Here is a 22,760-nt window from a genome sequence, read left to right as displayed (position 1 = left end):
CAGCAGCTGCCCAGCCACTCAACCAAGCCCAGCCAAGGTGACACAGAAACTGAACTACCACAGATATTGAACCAGTCAAGCCCTGGTGGGAAGCAGAGATGGGGCATGTACTGGATGGAGTACAGTTGCCTATTTCAGAATGGTACTCAAACACCGGCGCTGCCATGGGGCTTAAGGCAGCACATGAGCATGGAAGATGGTGACTTACCCAACAGCTGACGTTACCCCCGGGACAATAGCTTGGTACATGGTGACTAGCCCATTTGAAGACCAGTCCCACCTGTCAGGTTCATGGAAGTAACTTCTAGCCCTTCCCATGTATTCTAGGTCTTTGGGGGTGCTCTAAGGAGAACATCCTTTATGGGTGTTATTGTCTACCTTTTGGGCCTATATTTGGCTGAAAGGATGATCTCTGGGAGTGGCTTCAGTTCCAAGTTAGAAGGGTGTCTTAGGGCTATAGTCTTGGGGTTTCCTCTAAGTCTCTATCAGGCCAGTAAGTTCTTCTTTTTTGTGAATTTGAATTTTTACCCTACATTTTTCTCCTACTCTAACTGGGATCTTCCATTATATCATAAGACTAATTTTAAAGGTTGAGCCCTATGTTTAATATAATGCACTTTAAAAAAGAAGCTAGTGGAAGCAGTTAGCTACTTAGTAAAGTTTCTGAGTATATTGTGCTAGATACAGACACAACAGTGATTTTGTAAAAACTTTGGCACCCAACCCTAGTTAACTTTGTAGATATCCCACTGTAAGATCACAGAATTTACTTTGCAAGTTTCCTGTAGGTCAGTGGTTCTCAAAGTATGGTTGATTCCTGGATAGCACCATTGTTGTTGTTGTTGTTATGTGCCGTCGAGTCGGCCCCGACTCATAGCGACCCCTCCTTGGGTTTCCGAGGCAGTATCACTACGGAAGTAGGATTGCCCAACCTTCCTTCTGAGGAGTGGCTGGTGGGTTTGAACCGCCAGCTGTCTGGTTAGCAGACAAGTGTCTTAGCCACTATGCTACCAGAGCTCCCATTAGCATCTGTAAATCCACCCTAGATCTACAGAAACTTTGGTGCTGGGGCCCACCAATCTATTTTAACCTATTCCCCCAGGTGACTTTTGTCACATGCTAGTGCAAGAACTATTGTTATGTGTAGTTACAGTTTACATTAAGTCAATCTGACTCATGGTGATCGCATGTGCATCAGAGAACTGTGCTCCATAGGGTTTTCAATGGCTGATATTCTGGAAGCAGACTGACCAGGTCTCTCGTAAATACCAAAACCAAACTCACTGCCATAGTCAGATCCAACTCACAGCGACCCCTCCTTGGGTTTCCAAGGTGGTATCGCCACAGAAGTAGATTGCCCAACCTTCCTGATGAGGAGTGGCTGGTGGGTTTGAACTGCCAGCCTTCTAGTTAACAGTCAAATGCCTTAGGCACCATGCCACCAGAGCTCCCCTCGTAAATACAGTAGTTGCTTAAAAATCCTTACTGAGTAATTCTGTGTCCAGCATTCTCATTTATGGGGAGTGGATTCTCTACCTATGGACAGGGCCAAGGCCTACCCTGTACCCCTCTGATGATCTCCAAACACAATGAGGTTCCTTAATTCCACCAACAAATGACTATGTAAGCAAGTCTACATGCTAGAATTTAGATACCAAAACCAAAAAACCAAACTCACTGCTGAGTCAATTCTGACTCACAGCAATTCCTCTTTGGGTTTCTAAAGTATTATCTCTATGGAAGTGGGTTGCCCAGTCTTCCTTCCTAGGAGTGGCTGGTGGGTTTGAACCACCAGCCTTCTGGTTAGCAGTAAAATGCCTTAGGTACTACGCCATCAGAGTGAGCATTTGTTTGTTAATGTGTTCATTTGAAGACACCCCCTATGGTAGTTTGGTTGGCTGTTGTCTTCATGGAAGCAGCTCACCAGGCCTGGTTCTTTCTTGGTACTGCTGGGTGGGCTCGAAGTGACAACTTTTGGGTTAGCAACCAAGTACTTGTGCCACTTTAGTAGCTAAATAGAATATGATGTACCAAAGCTTCTGTTTTAACCCACTCCCAGATCTTGCCTATCACCAATAAAGTTGACCATGGAAGTGGTGATGTAGGATGGCTGCTATACCAGTCTGATTTTTGGCCTCTCCATGTCTCTGGATAACAGAGAAATAGGGAACCAAAAGAAGACTAGATGCTGACCTCATTTAGGACACCTATACTTCACCCAAATAACAATAAAAAGTTTTTTTAAAAAAAGAGACAGACCTATATTTCAATTGGTCTGCAGACAAAGTCCTTCTAGAACTGTCCCCATAACCAGGCACTGCCTTGGTCTGTTTTACCCCAGAACTGGGACCCATGTTCTTACTGTTCCCAGGTGTGGACCCAGTTCAACTCCCACTCATGATCTCTCCCTAGTTCTTTCACAGCAGTCCTGATCATCACCTGGGATGACCTACCCTTCAATACCAATTTTGAACCTGTATGTCTAAAATCAGTCCAAATCAGATTTCCCAGGAGATTAAAAAAAAAAGTTTTATTTCAATCCACAGCTATAACATTCATAGCCTGGCTTGGGGGGCGGGAGTCTATTTAGTTTGTCCTGTCCCCGAGGAGGAGGTAAATTGTAAAGTCATCCTTCACTCCCAGCACAAACCCTCAGAAGCCCCAGATCCTGAACTCCAGACTCCAGATATCAGGATATAATGGTAGGGCTCACTCTGCTCCAAGAAGCTCAACCAACCAGCTCCTGGGAAGGCAAGCCTTCTGCTCCTTTGTCTCTTGCTCACATGAAGCCCTTCTGTCTGACCAGGTGGACAGGTCTCCTGCTGAACCCCAGGAGAATATATCCACCTCTCCATCTGCAGCAGCTACACTAGGTTTCTGACACTCCAGTTTGGACCACTCCTGAGGTAAGTCTCTGGAGATGCTGCTGACGTAGAGGGGGCAACTGAGGATACAGCTCAAAGCCCTCTGGGAGGGCTGAATTGGGAAGCCTATAGTAGAGGATGTGGTGCCGAAGACCCTGTAAAGAGGGAAGAAACTTTATGAAGTGGGTAATTAGAGCCCGCTGAGTATCCAACCCCCAAGACTCTCTAATCTCCCACCCTCCAGGATGTGCCCCTACCTCATCTCCCAGTAGCCAAGTTTTCTGCAGCATGCTCCTGCGAACAGCCTTCATCTCATCCTAGAGGCAGAATAGGAGAGGTGGTGGTGGGTTAAGGGCTAGCACCCATTAATGGCCTTGCTCAGCTTTTACCTCTTCCCAGCAAGCCCAAAGGTAGCTCAGTCTATAGCTCTCTCCCTCCCTCTGGAGATGGGGATGTAACTTACTGAGCTCTTTGGATCCTGGGAAAAGATGAAGCTGTTCACATGGGCTACAGCCACAACATAGAGCACGGGGCACCAGCGTGAGCAGAGTGCACCAGTAACCAGAGCCCGGAAGTAGAGCTGAAGGAGGGCCAGGTTGTCTTCTGGAGGCCCCGTGTAGCATTCAAGGGACACCGGCAACTGTAATGGGAAATGAGACATACTGAGGGTGAGGGCAGGTAGGAATGTATAGGACTGCACAGCAAGGTGGATGGTTGATGGTCATGTGAAACCTAATTCTGAGGACAGAGGTCAGGTCCTGGACAGACACCTATTGCACTCTATCACAAAGATCAAGGTTAAAGACTACAGCGCCAGAAAGCAGGGGAAACTGGGACCTGGGCAATGAGAGAAGCAGCTGTGAATTTCTCCTGCCCATTACTACTTATTTAACCTACTTAAAACTTTCCAAATGCCATGTTCAACTGCTCAATTATATTATCAAACCTTTCAAAAGTTCATGTTCCTTGAATCAGTAATTCTCTTTCTAAAAAGTTATTCTTGATTCCACATAGCAAGTGATTACCAGAGAAATACAAAGTTTATGTCCAATGCAGTTTAACATAGTGTTACTTAAAACAGTGAAAAACTGGAAATAACTTACATGCTTACCAAGGGGTTCTGATAAAATTAATTGGGGCATACCATAAATGAATTGTGGTATAATAAAATAAATGTTAATTTCTTAGAATATTTAGTAAAGTGGGAAATGCTTATGATGTAATGTTAAATGAAAAAAACACATTATACAGTAATGCCAATTTTATAAAAATAATGTATGCACATTAAAAAAGACTGAAAAAAGATAAAATATAAACAATAGTTCCCACTTAGCAGTAGGATTATGGATGATTGTAATCTCTGGTGGCGTAACGCCTAAAGCATCTGACTGCTAACCAGAAGGCTGGCGGTTCAAACCTATCAGCCACTCCCTGGAAGGAAGGTTGGGCAATCTACTTCTGTAGTGATATTGCCTCGGAAACTCAAGGAGGAATCAGACCTGACTCCACGGCAGCGGGTTTGGTTTGGTTTTGGTAATCTGTTTTAATTCCTGAAAATATTTTATATAAACATACTGAACATATTTATGAATTTAAATATTAAAACATTTAAGTTCATCAATTAAGTTACAATAAAAATAAAAAACAAATTTTTTAAAAAAGTAACTTTCTACAGCTTACATGTTTAAACTCCTTAGCCTGATATTTGAAGTCCTTTCAGTCTTGGTTCCAAGTTTTGAAACAGAAATCTCTGTTCTAGCTGCCTTCCTCCCCCTACCCTGTCATGCTCCATCCTGCCTCTGAGCCTTTGCATATGTTATTCCACTGGGAACATCCTTCCTCCTCAACAGTCCAAAATCTATACAACCTTCATTGTCCAAACTTCTTCTACAAAGTCTTCTCCTTGTGGGATGACTGACACTTTGATCTTTCCAGTCTGTGAATCCTGACCTGACAATGAACATTTCAGGACTAAGATGGTTTTCAGTAAATCTCTTATCTGGATTATAGCACTTTATAAGCAAAGAGCCATGCCTTGTTAATAATAATGAACACTTATAATATACCAGATCCTTTCTCATGGCTCCTATTACTTAATCTTCTAAGAGCCCTCAAGAGTACCCTGAGGCCTATCAAAGCACACCACTGCTTAGGAATGCCTCCAGGACTGCCTGATAACATACCCGAGTCAGAGGTAGTCCCAGAGCTCGCAAGGCTCCCATATGTTCCCCAAAGAGGGTGAGGCGCAAGGTCACACTGAACCGACGCTGCAGAGGAAGGAGGACCAGAGCCCCAAAGAGGTGATCTCCAAAAGAGACAGCCTCAAAATGCTCCAGGAAGCTGGCATAGAGGTCAGGGAAAGATGTCAGGCCAGGAAGCGGGCAGTCCAGGTTGAGGTTTGGCAGGACCTGGGGCTGGCAGAGCCGGGCTAGAAGGGCTGCCACCAGATGCTGTATTGGTGTCTCTCGGAATAGCTCACTGTCCACCAGGAACACACACATGAGCCGTGCCAGGAGGGCGGCAGGAGGCACTGCCCAGAGGGCCTGGGGGCGCCAGCTCTCCAGGACTAGTACCCACTGCAGGGCCCGCATGGCTGTGCCCACAGTGTCAGTAGGAGGCAGCCCTGAGCAGCTGTCTAAGGCCTGGTGATAGAGATGGATCAATGGCAGGAAGGGCCAGTCAGTGGGCAATAGCAGCTCTTTGGGCACAGGCAACAGCAAGGCTGGGAGTCGCTGTAGTTCCCCTCGGTACAAGGCCTGAGAGGCCAGCAGGCTGGCTCGGGCTGGTGAACAGTGGGTCAAGTAGTAGCTGCGGATGCTTGGGAGGTCCTGGCAGGCCTGAGCTAGCAGAGCCCCTCGTCCATGTCCAGGGTCCACATGGCTCCCTAGGCACAACTGGTCTGAAAAGTCAGCTGCCTCCGGACCCCCTGACACTCTTTCCCTATAACAGAATCCAAAAGTAAAAAATGATGGTAAGACTCAACACTCAGAAGGCCTTGCCACTCTTCAGGGCTTCCCAGAGGCCCTCAGATACCAATCCTACTACTCCTCACTCTCCTACTAACCTCCCATGCAGTGTGTATAGCAGTTAAAAGAAGGGATACTAGAGCCAGCTGCCTAGGTTCAAGTTTACATAATTCCTCTGTGCCTTAGTTTCCTCATAGTGAAAAGGGGATGATAACAGTACCTATCTCATGTTGTTGTTGTTGTTATGTGCCGTCGAGTTGGCCCTGCTACCAGAGCATATCTCATGCTACAATACACATAAATACCTAAGATGATAGACATAGACTAAGCACTCAATAACTGTCAGCTGCCACATGTATATGGCTATTTTATATGCCATTTTTAGCCATACAGTTACACTGAACTCTCACTTTAAATTTCTAGTGTGGCTAGCTTCATTGTCACTCCACAAAAGAGGAAACTGAAGCTCAGACATGTTAACTGTGATCCATGAAAGAAAGAGAATTAAGCCCAAGTCTCCTGGCTCCAAATTCAGGGCTGATCTGTCAATCACTGCAGCAGCCTACCAAAGGGCTGAATTGCTGCCACCACCCCTAGACTTACGGGAGGAACTCTGGCCGGAATACACAGCTCAGCAGCAGCTCATGGATAAGGTACTCACTTCCGGGCAGCAGCCGGCTCAGCAAGGCCAAGGCCACACCATGATGGAGGGTAGCATTGGTGGCTGGCACTGGTTGGAGTGCTGCCTGTGGATGCAAAAGTGGGGAACTGTTCAGTGGCAGGGAAGGGTGTGAGGGGACAAAGCAGAGAGAAATGAGGCAAGGGCTGTAAGGAAGATGGAAGGGCATGGATCTAGGGTATGTCTGGAGGAAAGTAGAAGCTGCATGGCCTAGCAGAAGCAGCATAAGTTCTAGAAGAACAGAAGGGGGATAATGGAAAGGATGAACAGAGGTGCAAGGGAACCCACTGCTCTCTGAGCCAGGGAGAGTGCCAGGTACTGCAGGTGGTACTCATGCCGCAGGGCCCACGCTGAGAAGGGTGTGAGGTGTGGAGCAGCCACAGGAGCCGTGCACTGGAGGAAGTAGTTCTGGAGTCCCGCAGTATTCAATATGGCAGCCAGCTGAGGAAAAGCAAACTTGTTCAGTTCTAGAAATTGACACAGATCCCTTCTGCCCATCAGGAACACACACATGAGCTATGCCAGGCAGGTGGCACAGCCCCGAAGGCCCACCTCCTGGCCAAACTCAGAGAAATGGGTGCTAGCAGAAGAGGCCTCCCTACCCCACAGGGCAGTCTTCCCCTTACTTTCCAACTCTTGCCATTTTGGTCCCCTGCCTGGCCCCTAACCAGGCACCCAGGGCTTACCTGGCTACAAAGCCCCTTATGGATCCGTGACAGGATGTTGCAGAGAGAGAGGAGGGCAGTGAGGAATGGGAAGGGTGAAGCTGAACCAGCCAGGCTGAGATGGGGGCAGCCTCCTGCACAGCCCAGGGACACAAGGCTGGGGAGAGCTTCTGGCGCCGGAGCACAGGACAGTGGGTTGCAGAGAGGGGAGCAGTGTCTGCGGGCAGAACAGAAAAGCTGCGTGTAGGAGCCTTGGCCTGATGTGTGCCAGGCTGGAAAAGAAACACATGGTTGATCTGTGACCAAGGCAAGCAGGGGCTTGGCTATGTACATCAGTACTCAAATTCCTGGGGCCTGGCACTTAGACCCTTGGAGTGCAGTGCTCTGCAGAATAGGGTTCCTAGTGTGGATCATGCTCTGTGTTGTCACTTGACCTCAGAGACCCGTGACTGCTGCATGCTAAGAACTCAGGTTTCCCTCAGGCTGAGGGGTTCTACTCTGGAATGGACCAGGAAGCTGGACCCAGGAATCCCACAAAGAGAGAAACTGCCCTCCTACCATCACCCACACACACACCCACATCCACACCCAGTACACACCTAAGGGAATCACATAGGCTGCCCAGAATGGGCTGACTCAGCAGGGGCAGCAGCAGCTCCTCCGACAGGCACTCCATATCCTGAAGCCAATCCCCTGGGCACAAACTGGGCTGGAGAACCGAGAGGCTTGTTGAGCTGAAGACCTGGAATACCCATTCTCCCAGACCCTGTGTTCCGAGGTCAACCCCATGATTCAAAGAACCCCAAAGAGTTGGTTTGGAGCGTCTGCTTTCTGACCCTTCTGGAGGGAGAAAAGCCCTGAGTGCTCTGGCACTTGATATCTAAGGACCCTGAGGACAGAAAGGCTATGGGAAGCCTGAGCTGCTACTTGGGGCCCTCTGGTCCCCAACAACATGGCTCCTTGAAGCTCCACGGGGATACTGATATAGAAATAGGAAGTAGGGAGAAGAAGGTGGAGAGTAGGGGAAGGTGGGAATAGGGAAGTGGGAGAGGAATGGTAGGAGTGGAGAGGTACAGACAGAAAGAGAACAAAGAGGGTGGAAGGCAGGGCACATGGAATATGGCGGAAGAATGTAGGCCACACTTACTTGCTGGCTCCAGGCCTGGTAATAGGCACCTAGGAACAGTAGGCACGCAGTGGGCACTGGGCCCAGAGCATTCCACACTTCAAGCTTGGGCAGCAACTTCAAGGTCTGTCTTAGACATAGTTCCACAAGAGGCCGGAGCCCGGATACCTGTGTCCAAGTGATCAAGGAAGGGATGCCCGACAGGCTGGCCTCAGCAGAGTCACTACAGGAGTGCCAAAGGGCCACAGTAAGGATCTGGCTGTGTCATTCCCCTCTAAGCTCCAGCCCCCCTCTTCCTTTAGAGGAACACTCCTGTCTATCTTGGTAGGATTTCCCTGCCGGCAAGCTCAAGGCTGTAAACCTACCTGATGGGCTCATGGGCAGTGCTGCTGGCTGCCAGGGTCAGCTGGGTAAGGAGAGTGAGCAGTGAGGCTATCCGCTGCATGGCCAGGGGTTGAGGGAGCTGGGTGCCGAGTGACTGTGGCACAGCTTGCAGGGCCAGCACCAGCACTGGATATAGCTCCCTAGGGGTGAATGGTTACTGAACCTCATTATATGCAGGCAAATCTAAGCCATAAGGCATGGTCCCACCCCAGGATTTGCACTATAGTTAGGGAACGTCAGGAGGGAGAAAATCCTAAGGGGTGGGCACTCTTAGAAGACTTCGAGAGGCAAGGAAGGCTGGGCCCTGAAATGGAAAGGAGAGTATTTCAAGGCTGCCTCCAAATGGGAATTTCAAGATAGCAATGCCTTTGTGCATGGACTGTGGTTAACCCAGGCTTATTCCACTCTCGCCTGGCTGGTCCTGACCCCAAAGCCCTTCTTATACCTTATTCCCCATTCTTAGCCTCCCTTCTTCCCCATTCTTAGCCTCTCTCTCCAGCAAGGCTGGAGGCATCAGGACAGGCCAGAAGTGCAGGATGGGAAGGGTCTGTAAGGAAGCCTACCCTCTACTTCTTCTCACCTGTAAAGGTCACTGCCGTGGCCATAGGAGGCAGCTACAGCCCACAGACGGAAGGCCTCAGTGCTCAGTGTCTCAGCTTCCTCTGGGGGCAAGGCCAGGTCCTGAGGAGCCTCAGCTATGAAGCGGCATAGGCGGCTCCGAAGGTCAAAATTGCTCAACTGGGGGTAGGCAGAGAGTCTGGGAATCAGGGTCAGCTGGGGTCACAAGTCCAAGTGGCCTCAGGCCCTCTTACTTAGGAGACTGGCTCAACTCATCCCTCACTATTCCAGGCCACTTTGGTGCCAGAGGGTCCTATTTTTGGGTTGGGGTAGGTGAAATTACCTCATCCATCCACCCATCCATGCACCCATGCCTCTCTTTAGCAAGCACTTGCTAGGGATTACTTGGATACATGTGATGAGTGTTCATCTGTATTTGGCTCATTATATTTTTGGCTCTTTAGGTTCTGGGAACAGGGAGCTCTTCCCTCACAAAATGAGATGGTAAGAGCCGGTCACCCCATGTTCATCACAGCATTATCCACAATAGCAAAAAAATGGAAAAAACCTAAATGCCCATCAATGGATGAATGGATAAACAAACTGTGGTACATATATACACAACAGAATATTATAAAATAATAAAGAATTAAAAATGAATTGGCAAAACACCTCATAACATGGATGAACTGAGAGAACATTACACTGTGTGAAACTGCTCAATCACAAAAGGCCAAATACTGTATGAGACCACTACTGTAAAAGTCAAGAAGAAGTTTATACACAGAAAGAAACATTCTTTGATGGTTAGTGGGGTAGAAGGGGAAGGGAGGATGAATCACTAACTAGAGGGTACACACTATTAACCTGGGTGAAAGGAAAGGCAATATACAAAAGGGAGACGTCAGCACAAAATGATCAAGGCACAGGAAGACAGAAGAGTACAAGAATTAAAGGCAACAAAGGTAAATACTAATGCATACACAGTCTCTAATAACAATTTGAGTGAATACACAGGTAGACACGCAAGCTAAACAGGTATGGGAAAGCAAATGGGACTACACCCATGAATATACACAGGTCTGACAGAAATTATTTCTAAATATGTATCTATACCAAACCAAATTCACTGCCATAGAGTCTATTCAATTCATAGCAACCCCTCCTTGGGTTTCCAAGGCAGTATCTCTACAGAAATAGACTGCCCAACCTTCCTTCCCAGGAGTGGCTGGTGGGTTTGAACCACCAGCCTTCTGGTTAGCAGTCAAATGCCTTAGGCACGATGCCACCAGAGCTCCCACATATGTATCTATATGTGCTACAAATATATCCATGTATATAGTAGAGCATACAGGGGGCAAAGTTACAAAAACTTCTTAGTCATAAATAAACACCTTGAGAGAATGAGTCGCTGGGTCTTGGGGCTCAAGATCTAGTCTCAGAGATATCAAGATCAACTACCATAATAGTCTACAAAGACAATGTTCTATATCCAACTTTAGTGAGTCATCTAAGGTGGCCTTTTGAGGTGCAACTATTGGTCTCTCTTTGTCCAGAGCAAAGAAGAGTGAAGAAAAAGATGCAGGAAAACAATTAATCCAAAGGACTAATGGAGTAGCCTCCACAGCTCTGAGACTAGATGAATTAGACCACTCTGAAAAGAATCACAATAGGAGGTCTTATAGAGTGGGAGAATATTGCAGAACAAAACTCAAAATCATAGAAAGACCAGGCTTACTGGTCTGATAGAGACTGATGAAATCCCTAAGACTACGGCCTTTAGATACCTTTAAGCCTGGAACTGAACCCCCCCATAGCTCATCTTTCAGCCAAACAACAGAGGGGTCTATAAGGTGAGCAATAACATCACAGAAGTACTTACTTCTTAGAACAATCAACCATATGAGATCAAAAGGGCAGCATTTGCCCAGGGATAAAGCTCAGAAGGAGAAAGATAAAGTAGAGGGTCAGCAAAAAAAGAGGAAGGCCCTCAAGGAGACTGACTGACTCAGTGACTGCCACAGTGAGCTCAAGTATAGAAGTAACTGTGAGGCTGACACAGGACCAGGCAGTGTTTCATTCTGTTGTACCTAGCTAGAGTCCCTGTGAGGTAAAAACAACTCAACAGCACCTAACAATAAAGCTCAGAAGGCAGGAAGGGATAGCAAAGAAGGATGAATGGAAACAGTATACACAGGCAGAAAGTGGGAAGAGTGCTGTTACATTGTAGGGATTGTAATTAATGTTACAAAACAAAATATGTATCAATTGTTGAAGGGAAAATCTGTTTGCTCTGTAAACCTTCACCCAAATCACAGTAAAAAGTTAAAAGAGCTCGTCGTCCAGCATTCAGGGACCATGCACAGCCCCTAGTCCACCCTTGTTACCTGTACCCCATTCATTGGTGTCCTACTCACCAGCCGGGCAGCAATATTCCTACCAGCCGAGGCCAGGACACGAAATAGTTTCATGGCCGTAGCACAGGGCACTTTGTGTAGACTGAGGATAGGTCCTGCCCCCACGGGGGCCCAGCTGGTAGGCAAGAACTCACGAACGATGGTCTCTATCAGCCGAGGGCACTCCAGGACCTATGGAAGATGGAAGGAAAGGAGAGGTAGGGAGGTTGAGGGTAAAAACCAGGCCCAGCCAGGCTCTTTGCCAGTTCCCTATCCCATTCACTGTCTCACCCTTGTGGCTGACTCTAGGGAATGACGGGCCAGGCGGATAAGCACAGCTAGGATGTCAAGGACGACTATAGGTCCCGGGCAGATCACTTCCAGTATGTAGCGTAGCCGAGGCAACAAGTTGGTGGCCAGTAGCCCCTGGGGACCAGAGAGAAACCCACTGTCAAATGTAGCCAGGCCAAGGGCATTGATGACCCTACCTGCCCAACATGTGCTTGCCCTCTGGGTCACGGGATGGGGGTGGGGGTATGGGAATGAAGCTGGGCTGGGTCAGGCTCACAGCTGTCTCAGGACCTCTACCTTGATGACATCATGTCGGGCCAGGTCAGGTGGGGGCTGGCTTCCTTCCTCAGGGTTCTTCCTTTTCGCCTTTTCTGCTGGAGGCTCTTCATCCTCATCCTCGTCCTCTTTGTCCTCCTGGCTGGGAATCAGAGGGAATACCGACGCTCCATGGTACCAGGAGAAGGTGCTGTCTAGGAGCTCCTGACAGATGAGAGACAGTGAGGGTGGGAAGACGATGGGGCCAGGCCATGAAATGGATGTAGTAGTAGAGAATGGAAACTACCCACAGGGAGCAGAAAGATAAGGCTTCTAGGCTTTTAGGCCTTAGGAGAAGGGGGTGATGCCTGCCATTCTGTTCTCCAGTCAGCCTGGTAAAGTCTTAGCAAGGAGGACATGCCCAGCATGAGTAATAACTCCAATGATCTCCAAGCCCCCTTCCTATCCCTGTTGTACCTCATCTCCAGGAGCCACCAGCAGAGCCCGAAGAGCCTGGGTAGCAGCTGCAATGACCCCATCCACTCTGTCATCCAGGGAGAAGCGTAGCAAGAAGAGGAAACCAGCATCCAAAAGGAGGCGCAAGACGCTGCCCACCAGCTGGCCACCGAACTCACCAGCCTGGGCCTGAGAGCAGGAGGATAATACTTTGTTGACAATGCTTAAGTTGGTCTTTGCTCTGACCTTTCAGTTGCCCACCTGGGACCCTGGATTTGCCCCATTTCCATCTAACCCACAGATAACTAGTGTCTGGTCTAGTGAGTCAGAGTGAAAAGGGAAGGAGGTGGGGAAGTCTAAGGTACATGGAGGGGTGGGCAGGCCCAGGGACCAGCAGTCTACTCACCCTGCTGATGACCTGGGCCAACACTTGCAGTGCTAGTGCTCTCTGTTGGGAAACCTGGCTGCGGGTCAGGTGGAACAGCTCCTGGAGGGAGTACCCTGCTCTCTGGGGCAGAAACAAGAAATCAGAAGAAGCCAGGATGCTGGGGAACACCCCAACAAATACCCCACAGCCCCTACATGCCAGACACTGTTAGGTGTCCACAGAGAGAAAAAGGTAAGTTAGTGATCCCTCCTGCCCCTGCTTTCCATGGAGCCATAGCTGGTAAAGAAGGTGGGACTCACACACAAGTAACCATGGCATTAGGCAGATGGAGAAGAATGTAATAATCATTGTGTAACATAATTTTCAACCAGAGAATAGGAGAGAGAAGGGGATCTGGAAAAATGGCACGGTCTCTGTGAAAGGGTAGAACTTCAATGACCAGGCATGAAGCTAAGGGTAAAGGCAGTCCCAGGAGAGGCTTCAGGAACTGAGCCCTGGAGGTATACAGAGGAAAAAGCCAGCAGAATGGTGGAGTAAGAGTGAGGGAGGCAGAGCTGTAGGCTCAGCAGGGACTGACTGTGGAAGGACTTCCTTGTCAGGCTGAGAAGCCAGGGTCATATTCTGTGAGCAGAAGTAAGCCAAGCTTTCCCAGGCAAGGTGTGGTCTGAGCTGGGCCACAGGAAATCAGCATGTCAGACCATGAGGCATGAAAAGGGAGAGACGGTGACTGAGCAGAGAAGAGGGAGCACTGTTCTGATCCAAGAAGCATCATACATAGGTAACAGACAGAACTGGCAAGTTCTGGCAACTAATTAGGATGTGAGGGAAAGAAAAGAAAGATTTTGAGCCTAAGAAAATGAATGGACAACAAGACCATGAACTGGAACAAGGACACAGGAGCTTTAAGGCATCTGGCCAGAAGTCCTTTTCCACATGGTTGTTAAAAACACTTGCCAAGAGTTTCCCTGTCCCTGGACCCCAGGCCTCACCTCTGCCTCCTCTCCATGGTGGTGTAGACCCAGGTGGGTAGGCAGGTCCACATCGGGGGCCAGTAACTCTCCCTGAAGACTAAATCGGGCCTGCATCCTCTAAGGGGAAGAAGAAGAAGACAGTGGGCTGGGAGCCATAGCAACTTCCCCACACTCACACTGTTCACATTTAATGCCAGGCATTTCAGAGCTCAGGTGCCGAATCTACTTCTATTTGGAAATTGGGCACCTCTAGCCTTGGGGACCAGGCGGGTGATGGGAAAGCAGGGCGAGGGCAAAGGAGTAATGTCTCTTAGGCTCAGAGGAAGAGAAGGGCCTAAGTTCTGGGTGCAGGTGCAGGAACAGCAGCCCCATCCCACCCCACCCCTTTTAGACAATCTGCCGTCCTCACCTCCTGCATCTGCTGTTGCCGGAGTGGAGGTAGGTCTTGGGTCCAATGGAGCTTCTCCAGCTCAACAGTGTCCATGTGCAGCCATTCTTTGTGGGGGGTTATGGGCAGTGCTGGAGCTGGAGAGAGCATGGTAGTATTCCCTGGGGGCCCAGATCACTGGTCTACAGGGGTCCTAGCCATCACCCAGCAGCTGCCACATCCATCTCTGCCCCAAGGGCCTGGCCCCTCTACCTTTGTTTATGGCTAAATGACATGGCCCAGGGGCTGGAACTCCAGGGAACTGGGCAAATGTCTCAGATATGTTAGAATACACCCAGTCCTGGGCTCAAGCCCCTTGCAGAACCCAAGGATTTTTTGGGAATAACAGGGAAAAGAGGAAGAGAAAAGGAAGGACAGAGGAAACACGGAGGACCACACACACATAAGTGGGAAAATGTAGCTCCCCTCTCTAGTACCAACCCTCTAAAATTGCAGAACAGTAGAGTGGGGACAGTGAGGAGGGCAGCTATACTGCCCCAGGGGAGCAGGATGCAGAAACACACACCCATACCACCTTCCTTCCTCATCCCTACCTCTATCCCTACCACCAGCTCAGTGGGCCTGGAGCTCCTCTGGGGGCAGGAAGTTCCTGGCTCTCATAATTCAATTTCTTCTTTTATTAATCACTAATAAAATAACCCACTTCCTGGGAAATGAATGCTCCCATTGGCCTCTCTCCTTCTGGTCTGGCATGTTCATACAGACCTGTGACAGACTCTTCCTCTCCCATTACCCTGGCCCTGGAAGCACAGGCAGAAAGAACTGTGGATGGATGGAGTCAGGCCACAACAGCTATAGCAAAGGCAGGGAGATGGTCTGCTGGGGGAGGAGGGCCATTCAGCCATGACACCCTGCCACCTCTCACCAGGGAAGGGGGAGAAGGAACAATAACAGGACAAGGAAACAGGAAGCATATGCAGGAATAAGATATGCATTAACAAATGAAGACCGATTTGAAGCCAACAATGAGGGTTAATGCTAGATGTCCAAGGACAGACAAGTTTCTCTCCTCTCATTTGCCAGGCCTAAGAGAAAGGACACTTTCCTCTACTGTTATCCCCCAAAAGATGTTCCCATCTCCCCCAAACCTGGGGTTCCTGGCTCCAGCTCATCTTTCTTCCCAGGCTCACTGGCAGAAATTGGCATGATGGGCTCCTCCTTGATGACCTCAGTAGAAGGTCCCTGTGGCCTCTGCCCCTCGGTGGCCTTCTCTCCTGCTTGCTCATGGGTGTGGCTATGAGATCTCAAGAAGGCAACCAAGGTGGGATCTAGAGGCGAGGGCAGAGAGGAAAGCGAGCGAATGAGTACAGATCCTCCCCAACCTGCTACACATCTAAAACCTGCTGCATACTTACTGCGATGGGTACCAAGGGCAGGACAAGCTGCTTCCCAGCCTTGGCTGAGCTTCCTGGGCTCTCCTGTGGGTCCCTTCAATGACCCTGCCTTCTCATACTTGGATCACTAGGGCCTGCCTGCTCACCTTTTCCTCCACCCCTCACAGTTCCCCGGTCCAACTGCCTACGATTATGCTTGTGCTTAGTCCCAGGTCAGAAGTCCAAAGCAAGCAGCTGTGGAATAAATGGATGAATGCTGACTAGGGCCAAAGAGAAGACATTTAAGTGAACAACTTCCCTCACTTTATCCCAGCTAATTTATTTATTTACAAATATTACTAAATATCTATGATATGCCAGATTCTATATAGGTGCTAGGAGCCCTGATAGCATAGTAGTTAAGCACTCGGCTGCTAAATGAAAAGTGGACAGCTCGAACCCACCAGCCACTCCATAAGAGAAAGAGGAGGTAGTCTGCCTTCTTAAAGATTTACAACCTTGGAAACCCTATGGGGCATAGCGATAAGGTTGCTATGTGTCAGCTAACTTGATGGCAATGGATTTGGTTTTGGGGATATAGCTGCTAGACACACAGTAGGGAATAAGCTTGTCTTGATGCTTACCCTCTCAGCAAGCAGAAACTAAGAAAGAAGTATAAGTATACCAGTTACCAGTTGCAGTCAAGTTGATCCTGATTCATGATAATTCCATTTGTATCAGAGTAAAACTGTGCTCCACAGGATTTTCAATGGCTGATTTTTTCAAAGTAGATCACCAGGCGTTTTTTCTGAGGTGCCTCTAGATAGACTCAACCTTCTAACCTTTCCATTAGCAGCTGAGCGTGTTAACCATTTGTACCACCCAGGGACTGAGTATACATAGTGTAGTATAGTGTGATACAATATATTGTACCACAGCACAATACACAGTGTTATACTATGTTGTAGTACTAACACATACACAGTATACCCACTCCTCACTTACCAACAGGGATAGATTCCAAAGACCAGGTTGTTATGTGAAAATAGGCATTATACAGAAACAGAGCATTTTTTTCTTGTCTGTTTTTAGAGTATCTATTTGTCTTAAATTTTTTTTTTTTTTTAGAAAATATGATCATAGTAATAAGCAGCTAAGATTTACTGATATGTTCATCACTGTGATGAGTCCAGTTATTTCTCCACAGAGGAGGGTTGGAAGAGGCAAAACTGAATAAATCTGGGCTGTGTAACTGGAGAGCCACGGCTCAACCTCTTCACCTTCCTCCTGAGCTGGGTCAGAGCTTTTCTCTTAGAGCTGCCTCAAAGATCCACCCCCGCATGCAAACCCTGCACTCATGGTCCTGGAGCCTGATCTGCCACCGGGTCCTGGGGAGCTGCAGGGATTCCTGTGAGGGTGCTAGGTGCCTGGTCACGCACCTGGCCCCACTGAGGCACAGGCTTCTGGCCCAAGTTGGCTCACTCTGGAATGTCATTATACTCACGTGTATTTCTTCCAAACACCCTCTCAGATGCCTCTCCTTCTTCCCTTTTCACTCTGCAGCAATTTTGAGCTGCAGGGCCTCAGGCCTCAGGGAAGCTAGATCAGGCACACTGGCTTAGTGCTTCCTGCATGTCCTCCTGGAGGCCATGGCCATGGAGGAGGCTGGCCCCTCACACAGCAGTTGTCAAGGCACCCCACCAGCAGAAGGGAGCAAAGGGAGCAGGGCAGCGTGGCCCTGCTTCCCAGAGGCTACCTAGAGACCCTTCTCAAGAGAGGAGATGCTCCACAGACCTGCAGCCATGCCTACCACCTTATTAATGCAAAACATAGTTGGACAGATTTTTTACTGTTGTCGTAAATGTGAAATGTCAGATAAAAGATAGGTGGTAAGTGAAGACTAGGTGTACAATGGTTAAGAGCAGGGCCTACGAACGTCATGAGACAAAGTATATGTGAGCTGCTGTATGAAAAGTGAATTTGCTCTGTAAACTTTTACCCAGATCACAATAAAAATTTGAAAACAAAAGGCCAGGCCCTATGATACTAGATATAGATCTGGTTTAAATCCCATTATTTTTCTTTACTTGTGGTATGACCTAGAGGAAGAGCTTCTTAAACTCTTGAGCCTCAGTTTTCTTTGTAAGTAAAATGAAGTTAATATTACCTACCTTGCAGGACTAGCATGCATATGAATGTACTCAAAATAAAGCTGGTACACAGTAAGCCTTCCTCAATCAGTGGCAGTCCCTTCTTAGCCCAGTCACATACCAAGCTGAGACAGTAAGTGTTGCTGTTCCTGCAGGATCTCCTCAGGAGTCATGGCTTGCAGTCTTGCTACATTCTCCTCATGGATGGTCTGGGCTTCCTGCTCGGCCTCCTTGCCCATGAGCCCCTTCCCTGTGACCAGATGGGGTCCCTGGAAGCTGTGGCTGCTCTCCAGAAGCTGGCAGCCCTGGTCCCTAGGAGTATGTCCCTCACACGTCATAGCACCTGGAAAAGTATATGATTAGTCTCATGGCTCTAAGTCCTCTGGCCTGCTTCTTTAACCTCATTAGACCTGGATGGACATAGGTCTAGGCCCCACAACTGTCCTAGGTAGAATAGAGATCCTAAGGGCTGCTGTAGGTCTCCAGACACTCTAGGGTGGGATGGGGACAGGCCTCTCCATTCACTCTTTCATTAGGCCTTATGTGAGGTTTTCCTCAGAAAAATCTTAGTTTTTAACTCTTCTCCCAGATGTCTAGGTAGCTTTCTGCCTCCAATAAACTGTTCCTGGCAATTTTACTAATAATTTGCATCATTAAAGGAATCCTGGCCTATAATTTTGCTTTTGTAGTCTCTGCTAAATACTCTCCCCATTCTCTTAGGGTCCCCATTCTCTTAGAACCTGCCCCGCTTCTAATTCTAAGTGATAGACCCAAGTGTCTTATACTGAGTACCCTAAGTTAGGACACGGGACAATTTTCTCTTAAAATTGCTCAAATATACACTTTCCATTTGAAGCAGAGATGATGTATATTCAAGGATGACTCTAAGATCATGTCTTCTAAAAAGGCTGAAACTCTTCTTCAACCCTAGCTCACCCTCTGGTGGGTCCAAGGTAGACATAACTTCCCCAGCTGGTGTGACTCTGGCTTCAGACACTCTCCTTGCTGTGATCTCTTGGGCAAAGATGCTTCTCTTACCAGATATTGCTGGCTTCCCCTATGGGCCAAAAAGAAAGCCTGGGTTACTGATACTCTTATCCTACTATCTCAACTCCTTTATACCAAGATCTCTAACACAAAGAGATATAAGGGACTCTGATCAATCTTCAGGGGTCACAACCCTGGTCCTTAGGAAAGCAGAGCTCTATGGGAGCACAAGCCTTTAAGGAAGACAGACTTGGGTTTGATTTCTGCCTCTTCTGCTTATTGGATATGCAGCGTTGGACAAGTTATTTAACTCCTTGAGGGCCTCAGTTTTCTCATCTGAAAAATGGAGATAATGATACCTACCTCACAAGGTTGCTGCTACAAGGATTAAATGAGATAATGTTTTTATTTATTTATTTATTTATAAATTTTATTTTAAGAGATTGTTTTACATTCAATGTAACGTGTACATTTGGTTTCATTCCCCATTCGCCATGTCCAACCCTAACCTAGACTCTTCCCCTCCCTACCTTGTAACCTTCCCTGTGTGCCCCTCACATTCATGCACTCCTGTCTGTCCTGCATTTCCTTAGTTTGAATGTTGGTCCTCTGGTGTCCCATGGTCTATTGCTCTAAGCGATGTATTACCATTGAGTGTGTGGGTGTGTCATCCTGGGATGAGTGGTCTGCGTGTACATCTTTTTAACTATTGGGCTGAGAGCCCACCTCTGGGGCTGAGTTTTATTCCAGGGCCACAGTATTGGCAGACTCATCAGGTTTCATCTGACCAGTAATTCTGGTCATTATTGAGTTTTTGGGTTTTGTTCCACGTTTTGAGGTAATGTGTTTAAAGTGCTGAGTATCGTGCTGCTTTATAAATGGGGAGGGCTCATCTTTATTAAGACTATTTACCTGGAGAAGATGCACTTTGAGGCTCACATGACTATCTCTTAAGCACTAGGCTATCCTGGTTACCTGTCTCTCCTGTGAGCGATGGAAAACAGGGGGGAATGCAACACCACTGGACACAGGCAGTTTCACAGCCATTGAACTTGTATCTCGTTCCTGCAGCAACAAAGTACCAAACAGTGAAGATGCAGGGACTTCCCCAGGCTGGATCCTATCCCACTAGGACCAAAGTTCTTCCCTCTGAGGGATCATGAACCCACCTCAATTCTCAGGGCACAGGGATTCTATTTCAGCCCCAACCTAACTGAAGGAGGAAAAGATTTCCCCTTTCTGAGGCACCTTCCACCACCCCACCCAGTATCTCTGGTGCTCCAGGGTGCCTTGCCCCACTCAGCCAGGGTGAGACGCACAATAATCTTAGTCAAGACAGCAGTGATGTGCTCATCATGCCTGTTCAACCTCTCTTCAGCATCCTCATCCTGTGGCGGGGGGTGGCCAGGGCTGGGCCTGGCTCTTTTTGGGGGAACAGGTACCAAAGCTGGGGGCAAATCTGGGAGACCTGAAAAAAACAAACAAACAAAAAAATATGAGGACACTCATCCCTTCCCAGCAAGCAACTCAGGGCTGGTAGGGAACAAAATAAAAAAAAGAGTCATTGTGTGGCCCTGAATCAAGCTGTATAAACTTGGGCAAGAAATACAATCTCTCTGAGCCTTGGTTTCCTCAGTTAAGTTGGGGCTGCAACAGAGGCTATGCAGTGTCTGAAATAATGACAGGGCAGAACTCGGTCACATCAGGAAGAGAGAGGGACCCTGAGGCACCACCCTTTCTCCTGCTCAGCTTCATACCCACAGGTACTCACTGTCCAACATCACCACATCCCGATGATCCTGCTGTGGTGGCTGGTCCAGGTTAGCTTCGCCACCTCTCCTACTTCCTTTCTTGACCAAGCACACCGCTGGGGCTGTACCAGCTGCAAGAAACTGACTCTGGAAGCGTAGCAGGTCCACCTCAGACTCCCCTGGCTTTGGTCTTGATAGCATCTTGCTACTGCAGCTGCCTTCTCGGTGCAATATCCTTTCCAGCAGGGCTTCAGTGTGAGGATTCCCTTTCATTCACCCCTAAAATATGAATAAATATGATGGGCCCACTGCCACTGAACCCTGATTCTTTTTCTTTTTTTAAAATTTGTATTGTGATTTGAGTGAAAGTTTACAAATTAATTTTCCATACAGCAACTCATACACATTTTGTCTTATGACATTGATTGCAATTCCCCACAATGCAACTCCTCTCCCACTTCCTTCCCATAGTTACCTCTTGCCTGTGTCTTTTCCTTCTGTCCTTCTGCCCCCCCTCCCCCGAGCTGTCTCCCTGTGCATACACAGCCCTTCTATTCTCCCATGACTGATCTCTCCAAGCAGTGTATCTACCTAATGTAAATGTTCAGTTCACATGCCTGTCTTTTGTTTGGCTGGATGCCACAGGTGTGGGTCCAATTCCAGACCTGAAGGGCAGCTAGGGGCCACAGTCTCAGGGGTTCTACCAGGCTTTGTCAGACCAGCAAACCTGGTCCCTTTTTTTAATTTTTTTAATTTTGAGTTTTGTTCTACATTGTTCTCCCACTCTATCCAGGATCTCCTACATAGAGCCCCCTCCGAGTGGCTGACAATGTTAAACCATGATTCTCTTTACTGTGTACCAGAAAAGACCCTCCTTTTCCTTAGATCCATGTAAACTCATCCCTCCTCATTCATATACCTTGTTGCCATTCCCTCCCCAACCAGTCTTCTTTGATATAATCATCTAGCAACAATATTTACTGTCCACTTAGGCTATTAACAATCTAATTGTGATATATCTCTCAAAAACAAACAGCAGGGTTCTTGAAGACTTCCGGTAAGATGGAGGAATAGGCAGATAAGCAACAGAGACCCTCTTCAACAAAGAAAAGAAAAACCAATTGACAGAGATACAGAAGAATAATCCTGGAGCCCTGAGCTTTGAAAGGAACAATACAGAAGTAGATTAGGCATCAACTAGTAGAAAAACCTGAACAAAAACAATGAGTACAGAGACGATCGGAGCTTCGGACTGTCAGTGGCCTATCAACTACTCCAACGGTACCAACAGCCTGAATAGTTCCAAGTGGTGCTGGGATCTGATAATTGACCTAAAAAAGATCAGCTCTGGTCACCAAGGGCTGCAGGGACGACTGCACCAGTGGCCTATGACTAGGAAGGGAAACAGCAAGGTGGGAGACAACCTGAGCTGTTCACTTTCTGCTCTCTGGAGAGTACAGCCACTTTGATTGTTTACATGTGGCAGCCATTTTGAATGTTTATAAGCGGTGGCCATTTTGGATATTTAAAGTGACCAAAAATACAGCCATTTTGAATCTTCATGAGTAGCAACCATTTTGGATTTTAAAGTGATAGCATTCTCATTCAGATTCCAGGGACCTAGGAATAGGCTGTTTGCCAAGGTCAGCAGGGATATATGAGAGACTGACAACAGGAAAGGAGACAGGTGGTGAGTGTATAAAGTGCTGCCCACTAGCAAACAGAGGAGCACAGCACAGTACCCTGCTTGAGTAGATAACATACAAACAAAACAGAGAAAACGAAAATCGTGGGCAAGTCACTCCAACACACAATCACCAATTAAATATAAACACAAAACATCACAATGCCTCAGAGACAACAGAGCATCAGAGTTCACACAAAAAAGCAAGATAAAGCAGGAGAAACAAGGGACTAGGATAGGGACCCAAAACACATCCCTGAGGAAGACACCTCATTAAAACTCCCTGATAGGGAATTCAAAAGAATTATATTTAGGTATCTTCAATGAATTGAGAGACAGATCAAGGAAAACACAGAGAAAAACCTAGAACAATTTCAAAAGACAATACAAGAACAAAATGACAAAATAAATGAAAAATTAGAAATGAT

General features: G+C 47.7%; 1 protein-coding gene across 1 annotated transcript; it reads right to left on the bottom strand.

The window, feature by feature from the left end:
- Positions 1-2,869: 2,869 nt before the first annotated feature.
- RPAP1 (RNA polymerase II associated protein 1) lies at positions 2,870-20,849 on the bottom strand. The gene is made up of 24 exons (XM_007940423.2): positions 20,669-20,849; positions 20,217-20,365; positions 19,873-19,962; positions 18,847-18,967; positions 18,032-18,253; positions 15,536-15,715; positions 14,409-14,524; positions 14,018-14,116; positions 13,047-13,148; positions 12,662-12,829; positions 12,227-12,409; positions 11,930-12,064; positions 11,660-11,830; positions 9,265-9,422; positions 8,666-8,824; positions 8,322-8,523; positions 7,774-7,883; positions 7,196-7,391; positions 6,798-6,950; positions 6,434-6,576; positions 5,048-5,804; positions 3,328-3,504; positions 3,122-3,181; positions 2,870-3,019 (listed from the first exon to the last, which is right to left on the bottom strand). Exons 1-24 carry the CDS (start codon positions 20,847-20,849, stop codon positions 2,870-2,872), a joined length of 4,182 nt encoding a protein of 1,393 aa, XP_007938614.2.
- Positions 20,850-22,760: the final 1,911 nt, after the last annotated feature.

This window comes from Orycteropus afer, unplaced genomic scaffold (genome assembly GCF_000298275.1).
Source record: "Orycteropus afer afer isolate SDZICR_OR568_19922 unplaced genomic scaffold, OryAfe1.0 scaffold00068, whole genome shotgun sequence".
Lineage (NCBI taxonomy): Eukaryota > Metazoa > Chordata > Mammalia > Tubulidentata > Orycteropodidae > Orycteropus > Orycteropus afer.
This window is presented reverse-complemented; position numbering and strand designations above follow the sequence as displayed.